This window comes from Pecten maximus, chromosome 12, assembly GCF_902652985.1.
Source record: "Pecten maximus chromosome 12, xPecMax1.1, whole genome shotgun sequence".
NCBI classification, from domain to species: Eukaryota; Metazoa; Mollusca; class Bivalvia; order Pectinida; family Pectinidae; genus Pecten; species Pecten maximus.
This window is the reverse complement of record NC_047026.1, coordinates 15,529,105-15,550,694: the sequence shown is the minus strand read 5'-3', so window position 1 is coordinate 15,550,694 and position 21,590 is coordinate 15,529,105. Positions and strand designations below refer to the sequence as shown.

General features: G+C 34.2%; 2 protein-coding genes across 3 annotated transcripts in view; one reads left to right on the top strand and one right to left on the bottom strand.

Annotated features, from left to right (window-relative positions):
* The first annotated feature begins 367 nt into the window (after nt 1-367).
* Nucleotides 368-21,590, top strand: part of LOC117339430 (aryl hydrocarbon receptor-like) — a 35,507-nt gene continuing 14,284 nt past the window's right edge. The window contains exons 1-6 of one of the 2 annotated variants that reach the window (XM_033901003.1): nt 368-815; nt 1,995-2,063; nt 2,625-2,697; nt 13,772-13,929; nt 15,543-15,649; nt 19,497-19,586. In XM_033901003.1, the coding sequence (XP_033756894.1) occupies nt 2,045-2,063; nt 2,625-2,697; nt 13,772-13,929; nt 15,543-15,649; nt 19,497-19,586 (447 nt within the window). In that variant the 5' untranslated portion in view covers nt 368-815; nt 1,995-2,044. The remainder of the gene's footprint in view (nt 816-1,994; nt 2,064-2,624; nt 2,698-13,771; nt 13,930-15,542; nt 15,650-19,496; nt 19,587-21,590) is intronic. The other variant, XM_033901002.1, reaches the window with a different exon arrangement.
* LOC117339431 (AP-5 complex subunit sigma-1-like) lies at nt 16,374-18,387 on the bottom strand. The gene is made up of 2 exons (XM_033901004.1): nt 18,141-18,387; nt 16,374-17,712 (listed from the first exon to the last, which is right to left on the bottom strand). Exons 1-2 carry the CDS (start codon nt 18,300-18,302, stop codon nt 17,305-17,307), a joined length of 570 nt encoding a protein of 189 aa, XP_033756895.1. The 5' UTR covers nt 18,303-18,387; the 3' UTR covers nt 16,374-17,304.

Sequence of the window (21,590 nt, the reverse complement as noted above, 5' to 3'; positions counted from 1 at the left end):
TTGCCGAACACCATCAGAAATTTGCTCCAAAATTCCTGTAAAATAGGCTGATGAGCTGGTAATTTGACCTCGACCTACAAACTTACAATTCCGTATCGTGTCACAAAAAATGAATAAAAAAATAAAGATAAAACCTAAGATATATTAGCGTTTCAACAATTTAACCTTCAACATCAGTAGGCATCAGTTTGATTTTTATCAAACTTTTTTTTTTTACATTATCACAACTTTTAGCATAACAAACAAAGAAAATATTAATCTTAAAATCACTGTGGAGTTTTTGCAGTAAATATCCTTGCATGTTATGAACGCATATAATTATTCTTGTTTAATGGATACGAGCCCGCCATTTTACATCCCCTCAGACGGGAGACCTGCCTTACCGGTTACTTGTGAACATGAATATGACTAGCAACATATACACATATAAAAATAATATGGAAATAAAAGAAAGGAGGAAAATGATAAGGGGGCCGGAGTTCGACATTTTACGTCCCCTCCGACTGACGACACGCTTGTCGATTTCTGTCGAGTGTAGTTACTGAGTACGGGCATTTTACGGGAAGAGAAAGGTCTACCCGGACTGGGACCTGTGGGGGAGAAATGTAAACACGTCGGGTTTGATTGAATATCTGTGTTTGAGCTTGAGATAACAGAGAGTACAAACACATACTTAACGCGGATTACTCTGTATGTGTGTATAGCAGGCTGGGGGATACAGGATTCATATTGTTACCGAAAGCTATCAGTCGAAATGTGCTTTGGAAAATAGCTTTTTAAAGATGTTTTTATGGAGGTTTACCTGAAATGTGTACGTAAGTTACTCATTATTTTTTATTCGTGCTTTTAAGTTGAATTGTATTTACAACTTATGTATATTTTTATCAAGGAATAAGATCACATGTAATTTTCAAAAAATCACACAATTTAGCAAGAAAGATACAGATGTTTTGTAAAAAGGTTTAATTTTTAATTACCATTGGCAAAGTACTATAATCCAGATAAAGAATTTTGTCCTGAATTATTTTGAAGTAAACAGTAAATGATCTTAATTTTGAATATTAATGATATCATAATGCTTTAGTTTATATTGTATTGTCTTAAAGAAGAACAAAGTTTTCCTATGACAATGATTTATTTAGGAAAAATCTAATATAAAGAACAAGCAAAGAAATAAAAACATTAGAACATACATTTAACTGTTGTACATGTAATATACACGGAAAATGTGATATAGGTAATATATAAGTTATTTATATAAGTTATTTTGAATTAAAGGACTCTAGGGATGTGGGTTTGAGTCTGATATCATGCGGTAAAGTTTGGTTTTAACAGATACGTCAACAAGTATGTAAATGATTAAATACATGTATAATTTGGATTAATGCATGTATAATTTGGATTAATACATGTATAATTTGTTGCTCAATATTTAAAAAAAAAAAAAAAAAAAATACTATATTGATTTTATTATATTTCATATAAGTCAAATTTTAAGATTCGAATTATTTTGTTTTTTCATCCAATTTTCGGTTAATATTTCCTAATTCTCACCTTGAAAATTAAGCACTGATATCGTATAACAAAACTTTCCGCTTTACTGTAATGGTTAGTATTAAACATGGAAATATAATTCATTTATCAATAACAAAGCTATTCAATTGCCCAATAAGAAAGTAACAGTAATGAATTGTCAGAATTTAAGCACTATCATTCAACGAAATTTTATTGGTTACGAGAAACATTCAGCATTATTAAGTTGAAAAAATAAATTCAGGAACTAGAATGTTATTTGTTTTATTATTAGTAAACATTTTCTGGACTATATATATCCTACACTGAATATTGTATTGCAGGCTTAGCTTGTCTAATGAAAATCAAGTATCTTCCAATATTAAACGTCTATCCAGATATATCGTTCCTATTTTCTTCACTCCTTCCTCTCGTCCCAGGAACTAATCTTGTGATTCTCGCATTGTGTTTCATTACTCCAGAGTGTTGCTCAAATTAAAGTGTTGAAGACAGAAGAAAGTACATAAGAAGGATGAATATGGAAACGGAGAGTAAGTTTTACTTCATCGTAAAATAATATCACTTCCGACAAAGAACATATATTATACAACAAAACAATATGCAAAGATGTGAATTAGTGGCTCCGACCTGAAAAGGCAATCTATTTCAAAAACATTTAATAATAAGTGAAAAAGTAAAAATTCTCCGAAATTTCTGTTGTAAATTGCTATTTGCAAATACCAAGTTGAATATATTTAAAACAGTTTAAATGGTTACGGATATTATTGCAGCTAAGACTAATACAGTAATTAAAATATATCTAAATAACAATCTCAACTCATAATTCTGAATAAAATGGCTCCTCATCGGGATAGAATTAGCAGAAAAATATAAACGTGTTTTAATGTTTGTGAAATAGATTTTGCTGTATTAGAATAAAAACAGTTCAAATGTCTTATATTGATGTATCTCCCGGGAAAAAATCTGAATATTTGACAACATGAAGGTGTATGAAGATCACACGTGAAAGTAAAGAATGTCATTAAATTACATGTTAATGAATATGTAATATGAATTTATTTGCAATATAAATGATTTTTATTGTATTACAGGTGAGATACCGGAGGAGACACGTAATACCGGTCAGGGATCAAAGGATCGAGGGTCAAGTAAAGTTGACCCAAGGTCAGTAATACCCACTTAACCCTGCTCTCTCCTCTACCCCCTCCGTAACACGCAAAGCATGATAAATATAACACACCACATTATCCCCCTCGAAAATCCTACGTAAACACCACTATATTTAGTGCAACGACATCTTCTATAATAAATAGGTCTGGTTCATGATTTTAAAATGAAATATTTGTGGCTAAAAATAGGATGAAGAGGAGCAGAATAATGTGAGGTGAAAAGGAGGACGATTTGAGTATGAACAAATACGGAGACGCATATACCGGGGGAGGGGGGGGGGGGGGGGGGGGGGGGGGGTTAAAAGGGAATAGAATACGGGTGAGTAGGGATGGCGAACCAGAACTAGGGCTGATGAACCGGGAGGAAGAAATGAGAGACAAAGGAGCGGAAGTTACAACAGGCCCCTAAGAATTTGCTACAGTCTATAAGTATTTGGTTGTACCCTAGTTTGTTCCAATGTAGCAGATTTTCCAGTGTTTTGGGGGCTAGATTAAAATGGCGACCTCGGTGTTCATTACAGATAGTAACAGTTTCCAAAGTCCCTATGCTGACCATGAGAATTAGTGGAATGGTAATAGGAAATCTGGTAGGTAACGAAGATTATAGGTTTGTAGATGGGGAGTATAGGGATGGGATAAGATATAAAGAGGTAGGTGGATACATTATTAGGCAAGGAGAGGGTCTGAGAAGGACAGAGGAAAGAATAAGAGAGAGAGATTGATTGAGTTAACTCATAGAAAATTCACACCTGGGTTAAATAAATGGGCAACACAAAAAAGGAAAGCATAACAAGATCAGGAGGTTTCGGATTAGAAAATTGGAGAACACGAGTGAACAAAGGACAGTGATGGGCGAAAACTGGGCTTCAGGAATATGAATAAAGGAGGCGGGGTGAATGACCAATAATTAATCTAAGAGGAATAATAAACGAGAAGGGACGATGATGAACAAGTAGGATAGACTGAATAGGTAAGGAAATTATAGGAAGGACGAGAAATGGTACGAGAAGAGAAAGGAGAAATAAAACAGTTCACAGTAATGTAAAACAATTTAAGTACACTTTAGTATTTCGAAAGCATATTTACTCATTTTCTTTTAAAGATTAGAATATCAAAGTGAATATTGTGGCAATTTGAACACTTGAAATGGAAATTGGGGAAATGGATGTTAAATACATTGTAATCATGAGTAGATATATATATATTTTTTTAATTTAACGTAAACGTTAAACAGAGGTGTAGCAATGTATCTAAATAACTATTACATGTACAAAAAATGGTAATGAAATAAATGAAATGAAATAAGAAAATAAATAAATAAATAGATAAATAAATAATAGGTAATGATTCTATATGCCGTCTTAATTTGATTGACACAATGTTATTGATACCTAGATGAAGCTAGACTGTACAACAGAGAATTTATCGTGGTGATGACGGATATATAAATAACTTACACTACATCACAATGTACAATTAGAAATCGTTCCACTACATATATCACTTCGGTTCAGTTCTACCGTTCCTGACCCCTCCTCTCCCCCCACCGCACACCCTCTTTAATCTCTCTGTTTATGATGCATGTATACAATTGTAGATGCCTGTTAGCGCTGTTGATATGGTCTAAATAAGGACGCACTACTTTGCCCAATCCACCTCTCCTTAAACCTTTTGAAGCCAAACATTACGCTAGAAAAAACCCACTCTAACATAAACGATAAAATTTAAAAGAGACATATTTCACGAGCAGGAAGTTTTACACAAAGTACAGATATATATTCTCTATCGTTTGTTTTGTGGTTCGGATATAATCGCTGACTTGGCCCTAATCACTTATGTACATAAAGTAATTCTTATGTATATTTACACGTGGCATCAGTAAAATACCACAGACAGATTTTACACAGATTTAAAGGGATACACTCGTTTTTATAAACATCCGATATTGATGATTATATATACGACAATACGTGGTAAGGAGCTTTAAAAGAAAATTTAACAACTTTTGCGGTAATGGGGATGAATGAGTAAGAGACATATTTAAATCATTCTCATATTTTTACATTCTGTAACGTTGATTAAACATTAGCTCTAACTTATGGAAATCCCTTCACTTTAAAACCACACAGAAAAATATATACGATATTATAGAGGAGATTATTCGCAAGACATTTTTTTTGTATTGACAGATCTTTCAGAAGGGAAAAATAAAATTTAAAAAATATTCTGAAATGAATAGAATTATCGTGTAATTAACAGAAGGTAACTTTTCCTGCTCGATTTATTTTCATCTAATTACACGTCAACAATTAAGAAGTATATTTGATATAAAAACGATACATTAGTCTAATCTTTATCATTTGTATTGAATGTATGCTTATGTATAAAATAATGTTAGCAATGGTTAAGAAGAGAGTACATGTACGGATAGATATGGTTAGAATAAAAGCCATATCGATAATGTTATAGCATATGAATATCTCTCGTTATTTATATACATTGTACCTACTCACAGGGACTTGACATAACTTCCCAACCCAAAGTCTATATAGATATAATATATTATTTCATTTCAAAATATTTTATTAACAAAACATATATAATACATACAAATATTTATGCATGCAAATACAGCATTGTTAAAAGAATCAGACAACAGGCTAAGCCTATATAAGTCTTCTTCCAGAAAATGTATTATGATTAATATACAAATATATATGTGGGCTGTGTGTTGGGAATATGAGTCAAGTATCCATGCAAATTTGGTTGGAGATAAAAATTAACGTCATATAAATTTATAAATATCTAATCAATCAAGAAAAAAACACTAATTGAATAGCTACTAAGCTTCAAATTAAGTTGTCAACTACAATCTTAATTTTAGATAATGATAATGATAAGTGAATTGACAAGTACTTAACTCAGTCATAAATTACCAGATACATTGACATGTATTTAAATCCTGAATAATAATAGTTTCCTTCGATTTTCAATTCAAAACTTTAAAAGATCCTGTGAAGTGGTTAAATATACAATTGTAATTCGATACATTTGATAATTTTTCGCTGTTTCCCCTCCCTTGTGGAAAAATGCTCCATGTCAGGTATAGCAAATAAAAAGAACGAGGTGCAAAATATATTTTGGTCTTACAATAAAGACAGGCATCAAAATTATTTATCTAAATATTAAATCTCCGAAACTTGTCATTATGACGTTTGTTGACTGGGAGGTTAAGAATGCAATTTGAAACATAAACGTCTTCTTTTTGTAATATCATCGTCATTAATGTTCCAATCAGTCAGTGCTCATTTGATCTAGAAATCTGTAGCGGCAAAAGCATGAAAAAGAAAAATGTTGAATAATCATACCAGCCAAGTTTGCTCTCTCTCACTCGTTTAGTACATCAAGCCAACAAGTACCAGGCCTGTTAGCGGAACGTCGATGATTAAATCCCAAATGAAGAACAATTTCACGGAATAATTCTCCAAAAATATGTGGTAACACAGTTCAAATTAACAATTTCCCCTGGAACAAAATCGCATAGGTGACGTTAGTGAAATTGACATCTTTGCCGGGAATCCTAAACCATGAAATGAACATTTCCCCGTGTATATATCACATATTTAACAATGAGTGAAATTAGACATGGTCTCGTAAGGGCTCGGTACAATGAAATGGAAAGTTATATTGGGGAGTATACGTTTATAGTGCAATTTACGGAAGTTTAAGATCGTGTAGATTTTGTAACTTAATCCACACGACTCACTTGGTTTTGTTGACCTGGTTTGCTCAGGTCGTGTTTCCAAAACCATTCAACTAACCGAATCCTGCACGAACCGTACAAATGGCCGCCATTTTGTTGACTATCTCCAAACAAAGTTGTGCCGATTCCTGTTGACGTGAATTTGATTCGTGAGCACTCAAGTCTAATATGATTCACGAACTTAATAGCGAAACGAAGTTGGATTCCAAACAATTTTAATTTTATTTGTGTTAAAAGTTATCTATTCAAGAGTACGTAATTGTCATTTTGACAGGAAACAGACAAAATGAACGCAGTGTAACGATCAACCCACAATATTTACATATCGATTTGGGATAATGACTCACAACGTCTTGTAAAAACACCAGAGAATATCGACATAATAAAGAAACCATACTTCTAACTCCAAATCGATAAAACAAGGACAAGCTATAAACAAAAGTAATGTTTCAAGGAGCCTCCTGAAAAAGTACAAGGAGAATAAGACCAGGTATCCCTTTAGAGTAAGCGTCTCCTGCTTTATCGACGTCAACCGACATACAATCATTCTCAAAATAGGAGCCTGGGAGGTGACAATGGAACCACAAGTCCTGTTAATAAGAACCGAACACGTCTGATGTCATATTGGATAACGGATAGAATATTTCCATAAAACGCCCCACTGTTGTCCAGCAACCTGCATCTCTCGAAACTTTGTCTCGAAATATTTCCATCTGACGTCTTCATTTGTCAAGGAAATCATAATAAGGGAATCGAATCATTGAATATAAAATCATCTTGGACAAATAATTGAATATCAAATCAACTTGGACAAATTATTGAATATAAAATCAACTGGGACAAATAGTTGAATATGAAATCATCTGGGACAAATAATTGAATATCAAATCAACTGTGACAAATCATTTAATATCAAATCAACTGGGACAAATCATTGAATATCAAATCAACTGGGACAAATCATTGAATATCAAATCAACTGGGACAAATAATTGAATATCAAATCAACTGGGACACATCATTTAATATCAAATCAACAGGGACAAATCATTGAATATCAAATCAACAGGGACAAATCATTGAATATCAAATCAACTGGGACAAATCATTGAATATCAAATCAACAAGACAGATCATTGAATATCAAATCAACTGGGACAAATCATTGCCATAAGTTGTGTCAATGTTTTGAGTATACGCTGTTTAAAGCAACATTGTGTTGCAGATCACAAATATTTCTGGAGTCCAAGCTGATCGAACAATGGTAAAACAAAAACATCTTTCAATATCAATTTTACATTAAACAAGTAGATTTCCAGTCATTAATATAAATGTGCAGGCTGTTTCATCATCCTTGGAACTGCCTGTGATTATATGGACCAAAAGTATTGAAAACAGGAAGGGAAAGTAAAGGAAAACATGGTTATACAATATCTATATATTGAACAACATATTGAAAAATGAAAATGTATACTTCGTGAATGTGAAAGATCATCAAACTTTTCAGAAATGTGCCAAATACAAAAATGATTCTTTCCGATAAGAAAAATACTTAGTAATATAAATTGAAGTGAATTATTTTTATGGGTGAGGGATAAATTCCAAGCTTCGAAATCAATACGTCTTTTATCGGTTAGCATTGTAACTTAACATAAAGGAACAATATTCTGTTGAGGTCAACATGTGTATTATTTTAACACGACACAGACCTATTAACCGAAAAGAAGTAAAAAAATTCATGAACATTCAACAACACATATCCTAAAGTTAATTCAAACTGTGTTTTATTTGTCAATTTCCATTTAACAATATATATACAACATATAAATTATATAAAAATGAATCAGAAACAAGTGTCAAACACTTATATAAATCTGACACCTATATATAGACATGATAAAACACAACATCGTATCATCATGACAATAAAAAGGGAGAAAAGCGTGAAAGTGGGATTTGCTGCTTCCATCTGGTTGTAGATATATATTAAATGTGGTATTAATCTAAAATAATAGACGTACAAGATATGTACATGCTACGTTAGCATGGAAAATCTTTTTGAATTTACAAGGAAAGTTTGCGCAGCAAGGAATATCCTCGTGTTATCGTCCACAGAAAGAGATCCCGAAGTTGAATTTCGTGATTGATCGCTATGTAAATCATGGAAATATTTTAATACCTAATGGCAATGAAAATTTGGATGGAAATTATATTGAAGTGGGATCATAAACAAAAGTTGCATGTTGATTCTAAAAATATTAATAGTGCTTACACAATTCTTGTTGCACAAAACAATATATTTTGCTGGACGATGACAACGACGGAGGCGATGACAACGACGATGATATTCCTTAGTTTTAAGCTTAAGAGCAATGTTTAATTGTTTACGGTATTATACATTTGCCATAACATTTCAATTTTAACTTATAAAGAAAAATCGAACCTACTGAATTTTGAGCAGGAGGATGCAATTTAGAATGTTTTTGATGATAAGAATCCCCATAAGGCCTTGTGGTAATGTTTATATACCGTGCATGTATTTCCCATCATATAAAGCACCTGTATAAACATGTTTTAAAATGATTTCCCAATTTTACACAAGTCATTCTTTGTTAATATCTTCAATATCAAACAGTGCAAAAGTTTTGTTTATATAACCTGAGTGAACTTAACAAACGCCAAAACGATATTCAAAGGAAAACAAATCTCCAGCAGATATTTCAAACATTTTATCAAAGTCAAATTTAATGCATTTCGGATCGACTGTTTTCCTTGTCTCGACATTGTCTGAGCGGAGCTATCAATGAGGACCACTTAAAACAAGATTGATATGGAGGCAGCGATGTTTGCATGTTCGCCGAAGTTTATAAATTGTTGTCGATTTCATACGCGTTGGTCAATTTCACACAAACAATCACAAACTTGTCAACAAATATGACTTTCGAGTGTTTGTGGTTTTTAAGTTTACGATAGGAGGATGACATCGCGACGGGAGATGGGGCGCGTGTTTGTACAGCTAGACAACTCTCGCATACCGAAGTTGAGACATTCTGTTACATGTGTGAGTGCAGTATACTTTCTGTTATCGAAGCCAGTAGCTCTGGCGTTGTATATCACTGTATCAAAACTTGCAGTTGGACTTTGAATTATTAAAAAAAAATCATAAACCACATATGATAAATCAATAAATGCTATTATTTCATAATATATGCTTCTTAGTGGAGTTTAAAACTGAAAAAGGCTGTGTGTTTTGATGAAAGCATGGAATTTGAAACAAATGTACCTTGGGCCTTTGCTAGAATATTAAGATAGGGAGGCATCTCGTCAAACAAAAATCTACTTTCACTTTTTTCAAGATGACGACCAATTTGACGAAAAAATGGAGCAGGAGTAACGAAAATGTTGAAATATTTTATTTCTCACGTACCCTATAAAAGTAAATATAGATATATAAAATGGATATTGAACTGTTTTGATAATTTTGTTCTTTTCTTTATTTCCATATTACTGAGCTTTAAATTTATTTCCTTTGCTGTTTTTAGCACATATGGTGATCAAATGCTTTATAAATCACTTTAAAACTTAACTTAAAATCCGTTGTTTTGTCAAAGAAGAATTATATTATGTTTAAACTATCATATGAAATTATTCAACAGAACGCATATTCTTCCCGTCATTTCATACATGCCAACACTAAATTGCTATAGATATTGATAAGAACGTATATCTGGACATCAGCAATTAAGACTTTGGTTTGGTTTAACGTCCTATTAACAGCCAGGGTCATTTAAGGACGTGTCAGGTTTTGAAGGTGGAGGAAAGCCGGAGTACCCGGGGAAAAACCACCGGCCTATGGTCAGTACCTGGCAACTGCCCCACGTAATTAAGAAAAATCCGTCTGAATATGTAAATGACTAAAGAAGTGTGTTAAGGTTATGTCCCTAAAGAAATTAAAAAAAAAACTGAGCCACTTAGGTATCGGGAAATGGATGGGAGTTTTTGTGAAATAATGAAAATATGTATAGACATTTGTCTTTTTTTGCCTACCGAAAATTACCCAGTAAATACGCCCGTATACAGTTAATCAGAAAATGTCGACATTTTTTCAAAAAGTTTTCCCGGAAATTGAGCAGACCGATTCTCGAAATGTAGTTAAGATTTGGTAGGATATCAATATCTCTCCTACTATTTGTATCTTTACCTATTAGTCCAGGGAAAGTGTGACAGCCAATGGTGGACGAAATCACGTCATTTCTCTTCTCACAATGGTTACAACATTGTCTCTGGATTTGTCAGTAAAATTTGTGGACGGATAAACTGTACTAAGTCTATCGACAAATCAAGAGTTACCTCCTACCTACTTACCTGAGAATTAATTAAAATTTAATCAAACTCTGTAGTTAACCTTGAACTTTGAAATTAAATAAATATGTTAATGTTTAGAATAGTCTGAAACGTTTTTAACTAAATAAGTGAAATATGAAACAGCAGTAGTGGTATATAAATATGTACTAAAATATGTAGACCTCCGAAAATGGATTTTATTTGGTATGATATACATTTATTTCCAAACACAGGTGCGAATATGTATCGCCGTGTAAGCAAATGTCCTCTAAGTCCCAACTGGCCTCCCCGTATTCTTACCCTGGTACAAATGTAGGTCCATGCTACATTTGTAACTGGTCCTGTGAATGGGTATCTCTGATCGGAGGTTCCTACTGTGGTAGGACTGCACTCTCTGACTGGATACTCTTTGCTGACCGGAAGCAGATCTTTAACCTGGTAAAGCTGCTCTTTTGGACAATGACAAAAATGGCAATGTATCGTCCTGTCGTTACATAAAAGACTGACGGAACGGAAATCCTCACTGACAAAGCTTCAAAAATGCAACTAAATTTCTATTGGGGTGAGGGATAATGCCGAAATATTGAAGCTTGTGAGCATTCACTATTTTAAGCTTCAGAAAAACATTATAGACCTTCTTCTTTTGATTTAAACATATTTTATAGCATCTTATTATATGTAAGGGAATTGGCCGCACGTTTTCAAACTTATATTAAGCCCTTTCCCTATATGATTTTACAACATACATCTTTACAAGATGACATATTTTTGAGAGAGAGGTTTTATTTGAATATAAATAATAATATAAATCATAGAATATCAACTGAATAAACAATTCAACTTTTCCGATGCCGATAGCAGAACACTGTTTGGGCCGTTTATTCGCAAAATTTGCGAGGAAAGGACAAAGGGGGATAACTTTACGGTTTAGTATTATGGCAAGAAAGACCGAAAATCCACCAAAAATGTTATCACATAGAAGATCGATGTTTATTCCAAACATCTCTATAGATTTTTCAGTGTAAACTTAATAGATAGGACTCTACAGCATTTTCGTTAATCCTGCCACATTTTCCTCGTCAAATTTTAGATATCATCCCGAAAAAATCTGGAGAGTTTTTTTAATGATGCCTCAATTTCGAAATATTCTAGTTAAAGCCCAAAGTATGTGTGTACATGTACCGGGTTTCGTTCTTTTATTTAAAAAAAAAAAAGAACAAAAAATCAACTTTTGACAATATTTGGCAATTATCCATTCCACTATCTTTACAAGATTTACCTCCCTTTAAAATTCAACAATACTTTTTCATGGACAGAACTCTTCTGGGTGATATAAATGTACATGTTTATTTAACATTCTCCATATTTCCGTTAGCTTCATTCCAATATACGTCAACATGTAAGTTAAGATATATCTTAAATTGACAATACTAAATTCAGCTTCACATAGATAGACCATTATAAACGCTTTAATATGTTGTATTATGTTAAAGGTTGGGTCTCTTGTTATTGGGATATAGACTTTTTATTCTAACTGAAAAAAATGGAGGTCTTTTCGTCCTTTCAAAACATCGATAGATGATCGTGAAGATGTGTTCATTGTTTGTATGCTTTGTTTGAAGATCACTTTTGTTTTTTCCATCTCAATAAGAAAAAATAGTGTATAACTTTGACCAATTTTAGTTTTCAAGGGAATAAGTTTTCGGACATGAATAGAAACTGGATTAAACATTTCTAACTTGTTTTTAGCTTATTTTCCTTCTCATGGCGAAATAAATTTTGGTCTGTAACCGGCATTCAAAATCGGCAACATCTACTAAGCAAGGTCTTAAATATGACAGTTAAAATCTTCGTGTGAAGATTTCTCTTTTTTACCCTTATGCAGAGAATGATCCTCCGTCTAACCGCGGGTTAATAAACACCAGTTTACGGAACTCCGACACGTGTTATACCGGAAGTTGAATATACGTAAGCAAAACGTACACAAAACATTAACGTCGTTTGTTCTATCGTAGACATTTAAGAGTCAGAGAGAAGTCATGATCAGGTTATTAACTTTAGGAGCCGGATAACATGTATATTGACCTCGGGGTTTTAATCACATTTACAATGAAGGCAACATTGTTTGTTTCCCTATATGGTTCGTGCGGATAATTGGCGCAGAAATCATCAGAATAATTGGAAATATTCCGACAACGCAGTTATACTTACAAGAGGTGTTTCCTGAAATTACTGACATGTGGTCTTGGATCCGAAAAAGAAAATAATAATTATAGCATGTATCTAGCCCTTCATATGTAAGATGATATATCAAATCTCATCAAAAGATCATTAATTTTATTTACGACGTAGGAGTTGAAGCCTCGCGCGTACGAAAACGTATTTCCTGTACATTCAAAACTAAGACCGGGGAAAAGAGACCGGAACATATTTACCTCTATTTCCGGTTGATGTACCCATTTGGACTGCTTCTCATTATACATAACAATTGAACACAGTGAAACCGTGTTAATTTTAAAGGCAGAGGTCAGGGAGAGTACATTTAGTGTGTAAATATGTACGTATGTATAATTAACAATGTAAATAGACATTCTTGTTGTTGTTGTGGATATTTTAGCAATACACAAACGTCATACCTTGGTCAATTATTAATTAGATATTATAGTAAAACGAAACCTTATTCAGCCTGATCACGAACACGGAAATAAGATATGAAAGTGTCTCATTACGTGTTTATTTATAGTATGGTGAGACTGAAGTTAACCCCGCATGACAAGGAGTTTTTTTTCGTCCCTTGCGGACCCTTAAAACAAGTCCTGTCGGTATTTCAACAGTTGCGATCTTTAGAATTCGTCTTTTGTCCATCTACTCTTAAGTTGTTTCTTTCTCATAGAAAAATGGCCTAGCTGTTGCAAATGTCGTTAAAAAGCAGTTTTTTGAACTAATTGTTGTTCTATTTCAGTTTTAAGTCAAAGCGCTATCGTGATAAACTGCGTACTGAAATCAAGGCTTTGGAGACGCTTATTCCGATCGATAGATCAACACTACATCGAAAGTTAGACAGTCAGACCATCTTCCGATTGGTGATATCTTACTTCCGCTTGAAAGTCCTCTTTAAGGGTAAGTCTTATTTAAGGGTAAGTCCTATTTAAGGGTACGTCCTATTTAAAAGTAAGTCATATTTAAGGGTAAGTCCTATTTAAGGGTAAGTCTTATTTAAGGGTACGTCCTATTTAAGGGTAAGTCCTATTTAAAGGTAAGTCCTATTTGAGGGTAAGTCCTATTTAAAGGTAAGTCCTATTTAAAGGTAAGTCCTATTTAAGGGTAAGTCATATTTAAGGGTACGTCTTATTTAAGGGTAAGTCCTATTTAAGGGTAAGTCCTATTTAAAGGTAAGTCCTATTTGAGGGTAAGTCCTATTTAAAGGTAAGTCCTATTTAAAGGTACGTCCTATTTAAGGGTAAGTCTTATTTAAGGGCAAGTCCTATTTAAGGGTAAGTCCTATTTAAGGGTAAGTCCTATTTAAGGGTAAGTCTTATTTGAGGGCAAGTCATATCTGAGGGTAAGTCCTATTTAAAGATAAGTCCTATTTAAGGGTAAGTCTTATTTAAGGGTAAGTCCTATTTAAGGGTAAGTCTTATTTAAGGGTAAGTCCTATTTAAGGGTAAGTCCTATTTAAGGGTAAGTCTTATTTAAGGGTAAGTCCTATTTAAGGGTAAGTCTTATTTAAGGGTAAGTCCTATTTAAGGGTAAGTCCTATTTAAGGGCAAGTCATATTTAAGGGTACGTCCTATTTAAGGGTAAGTCCTATTTAAGGGTAAGTCCTATTTAAAGGTAAGCCCTATTTAAGGGTAAGTCCTATTTAAAGGTAAGTCCTATTTCAGGGTAAGTCATATATGAGGGTAAGTCCTATTTAAGGGTAAGTCATATTTAAGGGTACGTCCTATTTAAGGGTAAGTCCTATTTAAGGGCAAGTCATATTTAAGGGTACGTCCTATTTAAGGGTAAGTCCTATTTAAAGGTAAGTCCTATTTAAGGGTAAGTCCTATTTAAAGGTAAGTCCTATTTAAGGGTAAGTCCTATTTAAGGGTAAGTCCTATTTAAGGGTAAGTCCTATTTAAGGGTACGTCCTATTTAAGGGTAAGTCCTATTTAAGGGTAAGTCCTATTTAAGGGTAAGTCCTATTTAAGGGCAAGTCCTATTTAAAGGTAAGTCCTATTTAAGGGTAAGTCATATCTGAGGATAAGTCCTATTTGAGGATAAGTCCTATTTAAGGGTAAGTCCTATTTAAGGGTAAGTCCTATTTAAGGGTAAGTCCTATTTAAAGGTAAGTCATATTTAAGGGTACGTCCTATTTAAGGGCAAGTCCTATTTAAGGGTACGTCCTATTTAAGGGCAAGTCTTATTTAAGGGTAAGTCATATCTGAGGGTAAGTCCTATTTGAGGATAAGTCATATCTGGGGGTAAGCAGTCAAAATAAGAATGACTATCGATATGTTTGGCAACGTTTGGCCTCGCTCTCATAGTCCAGTCATGTTATGGCCTAACCTTAAACTACTTGCAACAAAATATATATATATATTTTTTTTCATAGATTGGTATATACTGTCTAACATGTACAACATTCAAGATTTCTTTATCAGAGCTGAACAAATTTGTATTTATCAAGAGACACATTGCACAGAGCTATTTCTACCATATTTTTATTTTGTCTGTCTACTCGTCTTTCATAGCTATATGTCTCCCTGGAGAGGCGGACGAAAGTACGGACGGAACAGCAGAAGAAGAAGAAGAACGACACATAGCCGAAAAGTACTTCGAGGGTAAAAACATTTCACAGGTAAATGTTTGTCTAATAATTGATTTGGTTTGTTTTGTTTAATGCAATATCAAAAGCTATGGCCATTTAGGAACATACATTTATCTAAATACTCTGTCACCTTGAATATACAATCATTCCTTCTTATTTGCTTCAGTACTGGAGAACGAAAACTGAACATATTGCATGTTAAACTGAGACACAAATGCAGATCCCTCAGATATGATCTTTATCGTGTGAATCTTGTTGAAGATCCAGTTTGCTTTTTTTGAACATTCATGTTGGAATGCATTTCACTTTTTGATTGTCATTTTTCCGACAATGAAATGCACAGTATGCTCCAACAGTTAGGAATTGAGTTAGAACTTAGAACAGTATTCGTTGGGTAATTCAGACATTTCTGTAGATCTTGACACCGTTTATTTGAAATGTGTGCATGTCTCATCAACTGATGTCGACTTTATAGTGCTATCCCACTGAAGCATACTCTCGAAGACACCCAGCAGATATGGTGCTATAACTAGAATTATATGAACGCATGGCATTAACGGTATGTGACGCTTGGCACAAATAACAGAAGCAATCACTCAAGTGAATGATGAACAATCATTCAATATGATAGACAAGCGGAGAGAGTAATTTTAGAGAACGGCTACATTTTATCCACATATGAATCAAATATTCTTAAATAAGTATGAAATTAATATCTCTTTCCATAAAACACGCGTCATAATGATACCTCGTCTCCATTGAACTAGTTTTATTGATTATTTCTACAAACCAGATAACTACCAAACAAATTCTCACGTGCACTCGTCACATCTCGGCAGATTCCGTATCTACCTCAAACATATGAAGGGTACCGGAATCAGCCGAGTTGAGCCGAATACTCACAATGATGCTTACTTAAAAAGGAAATCGTGTATCACATTAAGCTGAAGCGTCTCCCAATTTTCGTATCAACAGAATGCGACATAAATCCAGTTCCATCAAAATCAAGTGTATCATTTGTATTTAAATAATAAAATGATAAAATTTCACGCTTTGTTTCCCGGTCCTTTTTCATTTTATGCATCGTATAATTATAACTTATGAAAAATTACAGAATCTCAAAATGAAACAAGTTACTCGTCTTTAAGAGGAAGCAATTGGATATCTTCGGGTATTTCCGACATCGAAGTTGTGATTGTCGCAGAAGCCCAAATGTTTGCGAAATTAATGATACATTTATTATGTCCGAAACTGACACGAGATGAAAATGATATTTATTATTCCACAACAACAAGGCATCTGTTAGTTATTTAATAGTCTTAAATTAAACATATACGTCACAGTAAACAAGTCTTAAACAGAATTCATTGCAGTAGGATATAAACGACACGATTTGCGATTTGTGATTGATAAGTTGATATAATGGTTTGGCAACTGTTGTGAAATAAATAAAGTTTATTTTTTATTTGATTTGTTTTACATACATTTGTGTCCTTAATATATTATGTCAATTTTGAAAGAATGTCAGATTAGTTAGGGAACGGACTCTACATTTTACATAATTAAACTAGCAATCAAGCTTTTCATCAACTTACTTTGTTATGGATAACATACAATCCTGTCATTGATTCACAAAATAATAATAACAATAACTTAATTATCATTAACAAAACCAACAGAACGGGTCATAGTTTCATCATCGTGTCCATTTCTTTTTCTAATTGCCTAACCATCCTGTGGTTCATAAACAGAAGTTGACCACTCGGTAAAAATCTGTTAATTACAATGGCGACCTTGTCTGGTTTGTTTACCACTTCAACCGGTTGGTGTATTAGACGCAAATGTTCTTGTAAAAATCTTAACAAAAGTTTCAAAACGTTTTCTGCTAACATGCGGTTCTCAGTTTCGTTACAAACGAGAGTACAGCACGTATTTCCGGTACCTTGCCACACGGCAATCTTATTGTCAGTTTCCGGTAGACGTAAGAATCCCTGCTCCATTTCCGGTAAAGTGTCCTCATTACTGAGGCGCTGCATATCTTGTTCTACTGTTCTGTTACTGACAGCTCGTCGGAACTGGTATTCCGAATGTACCTGTTGAAGAAGAAAAGTGTTTGTTTAAATATGACAGCATTGTAGATTTTGTTATGATGTTCAATTTCGATCAAAAATATCAAATTATCATCTTATAGCATGATCAAGCACAAGTTCTTGATATATGGCAATATGTTTTGAACTGCCTTTTTTGGGGGGGGGGGGGGGGGGGGGGGTATAAAATATCTATAGATATCTACTATCAGAGAACTTTTGAGAGGGGAGAGGAGAAAGTGATCTTGTATCATTTTCGAGTTTGAATACACAATTCATAGATAAATTGATATACACAACACAATACTAAATCTCATATGTAATTACTTGATTATTTTAACGAATTGTCTAAGCCTTATACACTTAATCACAGACGCGTTCATGTACCAAACTATCCCCTTCTTGGCCCTCTTTGGAAAGTGGGCGTGGCTTACCTCGGATGCCACTTCCTGTATCGTTTGTTTACGAACTGTCCTCAAATCACTATCGGCTGATCTCGTCTCTGTTGTGTCTCGTTTTACAACACCGTAGACCTGTTGATACAAGACACGACACGGTCCCGGTAACAAAGTGTGGATGATAAAGGCATTCACCATTTTTCTGATACGACTGCTGTTTGTTGTGTTCTTACCGGACACATGCTAATTGTTATAATACTAAAAGCAGTATTTCGTATCAGTTCCGGATTGGTCGTACACTAAATTTGAACTCGGCAATTGATTATCATTCCGGACGTGGAATCATCTGGAGTACTAATCATATTCGACCTACATACACTTTCATGAGTCATATGTCTTGTTATAAAAAAAAAACGTCGATAAGTTAGTCGTACGTCATTCGGAAACGATTCCATTAAATTCAAGGGATCGCGTTTGGATCGCAATGATAAATTACCACACGGCTAAAGGGAAGCAACTCGTGAATTTATAAGTATATGAATACCACTTTCGTTAGAGTGTGTAACATATTCGGAAGTATGGATATATTAGATTAATATTTGTTATTGATAGAATCTTAAAAAGACAAAGTTTCTTTTGGGAAAGATGAGTTTTTTTCTGATTTTAATAATGTTGCACATCTTCCCCCTCAAAAGATATGAAGAAATGCCAAACATCAATGCATTACCTTATAGACATAGCTTATCTCTCATAGCTTCGTATACATCTCAGAGGTCAAGACTTACATTTTATATTTCGTCTGTAATTATAAATTCAAGGCTGTCAAGATGGAGACAAGTATAGTTCAGTAGTAGAGCCATTCGATCTGTATATATACCATGTAGCGTATAGAACTGAATGTTAGCTCTACGTTCTTGGATGTACACTGTATGAACGCTGGTTGATAACTTGCCATCACTTTATACCCTTCTCTAACAATACTTGCAGACACCTTGGTATACGAGACTGGAGGACGGGGATAATGAGTGCTACACGTATTGACCTTGTTACATATTCATTAATTATGGTCATTTATTGTGGTTAATATGGTACGTGTCATACCGACCTGCTAGAATTACTATTTTAGACTCTTCCAGGTTGATATAACACCATATTAACCAAGGTCAAAGGTCCTTACCTGTATTTTCATTTTGCATTAGACAAGTGAGTGCAAAAGGGTGAGGTTGCATTATACTAATTGGCAGTGACATCATAAATACAACATTAACTTCGTGTTAGTAAAATAAGAACATCAGGTTACTATCTCAAAATATTCACCCAACGTGACTACTTTTTTGTTAGAGAAATGAGGAAAGTCGGACCATACCTAATAAATGTGATTTTGCTTTACAGATATTGGATGGATTTCTGCTGGTAGTTGCTACTGATGGTACCATACTGTACGCGTCTGATAATGTCCTGCAGTATCTAGGGTTCAACCAGGTACGTGTCCAACAGATAACAAGGGTCATTTAAATATCCAAATTTAATCAACTGGAATAGATACTTTTGTTGTTGTTCTTAACAAAGAAACGCATTCAAGTTTAATCTTCAAACACGAAAGAAGCAAATCGAGATGGAGGCCTTGTTTTTATAATGATGTTTCCCAACTCAGCGTGAAACATTCTTTAAAAGTTTTGGGGAGTAATCATTTCTCCCATTTATATAAAATTATACCCAGCCTCAATAGATGGAAATCTTATATAATTGTACCTCTATTCAGGAAGCGTTCATTCCATTTCACGTTAAATTGGACATCGTCTCTTAGAATATATATATACACACAGACATATATATACCACCTTATTGAACGGAATATTGCATAGAAAACATAGAAATTTTGTAGCATTGTTAAAATCTTTCCGATTCTGCGATAAATAATTAAGACGGAAATTGAAATTGAATTTTAAAAAAATCAAATGAAATATTTTTAAAGATCAAAGCAAAAACTTCCAGTTTCAATTATATTTTTATAACTGTCTGTTCATATTTGCACATTCGACCATGAATGAGGCGGTTGTTCGCGAGCCAGCCGAGTCTAAAAGAAACTTGTCTACTGAATCACACTGTCATAACAGACGTCTAATACCCTGTACGTTATCCCCTGAAGGTTCGGGGCTGTTTCTAAAATGTATCGCCTAATTAAAGGGTATTCCTCCATTAATTAGGCGGTAAAGGCCAGCTATATCTTATTACATGTCAAGAGTTGTCATATACTGCAAAAGAAAATCTGAAGCATTTGTTTGGCGAGACTCACAGCTATGATGACACTTCGCGATTGGTACGAAACCCGTCCGAAAAAAGGTGCTCAAACTATTAAATTGGCTATTTGATTTTCATCAGCTTTCATTAAACTAGTTTTTCTAACATCGCACAACGTCAATACATGTAAGTGTAAGAGAAGTTTAACATCACACTACGTCACAACATGTAAGTGTAAGAGGCGTCTAACATTACACTACGTCACTACATGTAAGTGTAAGAGGCGTCATAAGTCACACTACGTCACAACATGTAAGTGTAAGAGGCATCATACGTCACACTACGTCACAACATGTAAGTGTAAGAGGGGTCTAACATCACACTACGTCACTACATGTAAGTGTAAGAGGGGTCTAACATTACATTACGTCACAACATGTAAGTGTAAGAGGCGTCACACGTCACACTACGTCACTACATGTAAGTGTAAGAGGCGTCACACGTCACACTACGTCACTACATGTAAGTGTAAGAGGCGTCATACGTCACACTACGTCACAACATGTAAGTGTAAGAGGCGTCATACGCCACACTACGTCACAACATGTAAGTGTAAGAGGGGTCTAACATCACACTACGTCACTACATGTAAGTGTAAGAGGCGTCATATGTCACACTACGTCACAACATGTAAGTGTAGGAGGCGTCTAACATTACATTACGTCACAACATGTAAGTGTAAGAGGCGTCATATGTCACACTACGTCACAACATGTAAGTGTAGGAGGTGTCTAACATTACACTACGTCACTACATGTAAGTGTAAGTGGCGTCTAATATTACACTATGTCACTACATGTAAGTGTAAGAGGCGTCTGACATTACACTACGTCACTACATGTAAGTGTAAGTGGCGTCTAATATTACACTATGTCACTACATGTAAGTGTAAGAGGCGTCTGACATTACACTACGTCACAACATGTAAGTGTAAGAGGGGTCTAACATTACACTACGTCACTACATGTAAGTGTAAGAGGGGTCTAACATTACACTACGTCACTACATGTAAGTGTAAGAGGCGTCATACGTCACACAACGTCACAACATGTAAGTGTAAGAGGGGTCTAACATCACACTACGTCACTACATGTAAGTGTAAGAGGCGTCATACGTCACACTACGTCACAACATGTAAGTGTAAGAGGGGTCTAACATCACACTACGTCACTACATGTAAGTGTA

Excerpts from the sequence above, each read along its gene's own strand:
- LOC117339431 (XM_033901004.1), bottom strand. The coding sequence starts at position 18,302 with ATGGTGAATGCCTTTATCATCCACACTTTGTTACCGGGACCGTGTCGT. Across the intron at positions 17,713-18,140 it reads TACAGGAAGTGGCATCCGAG|GTACATTCGGAATACCAGTT; the intron begins GTAAGCCACGCC and ends CTTCTTCAACAG.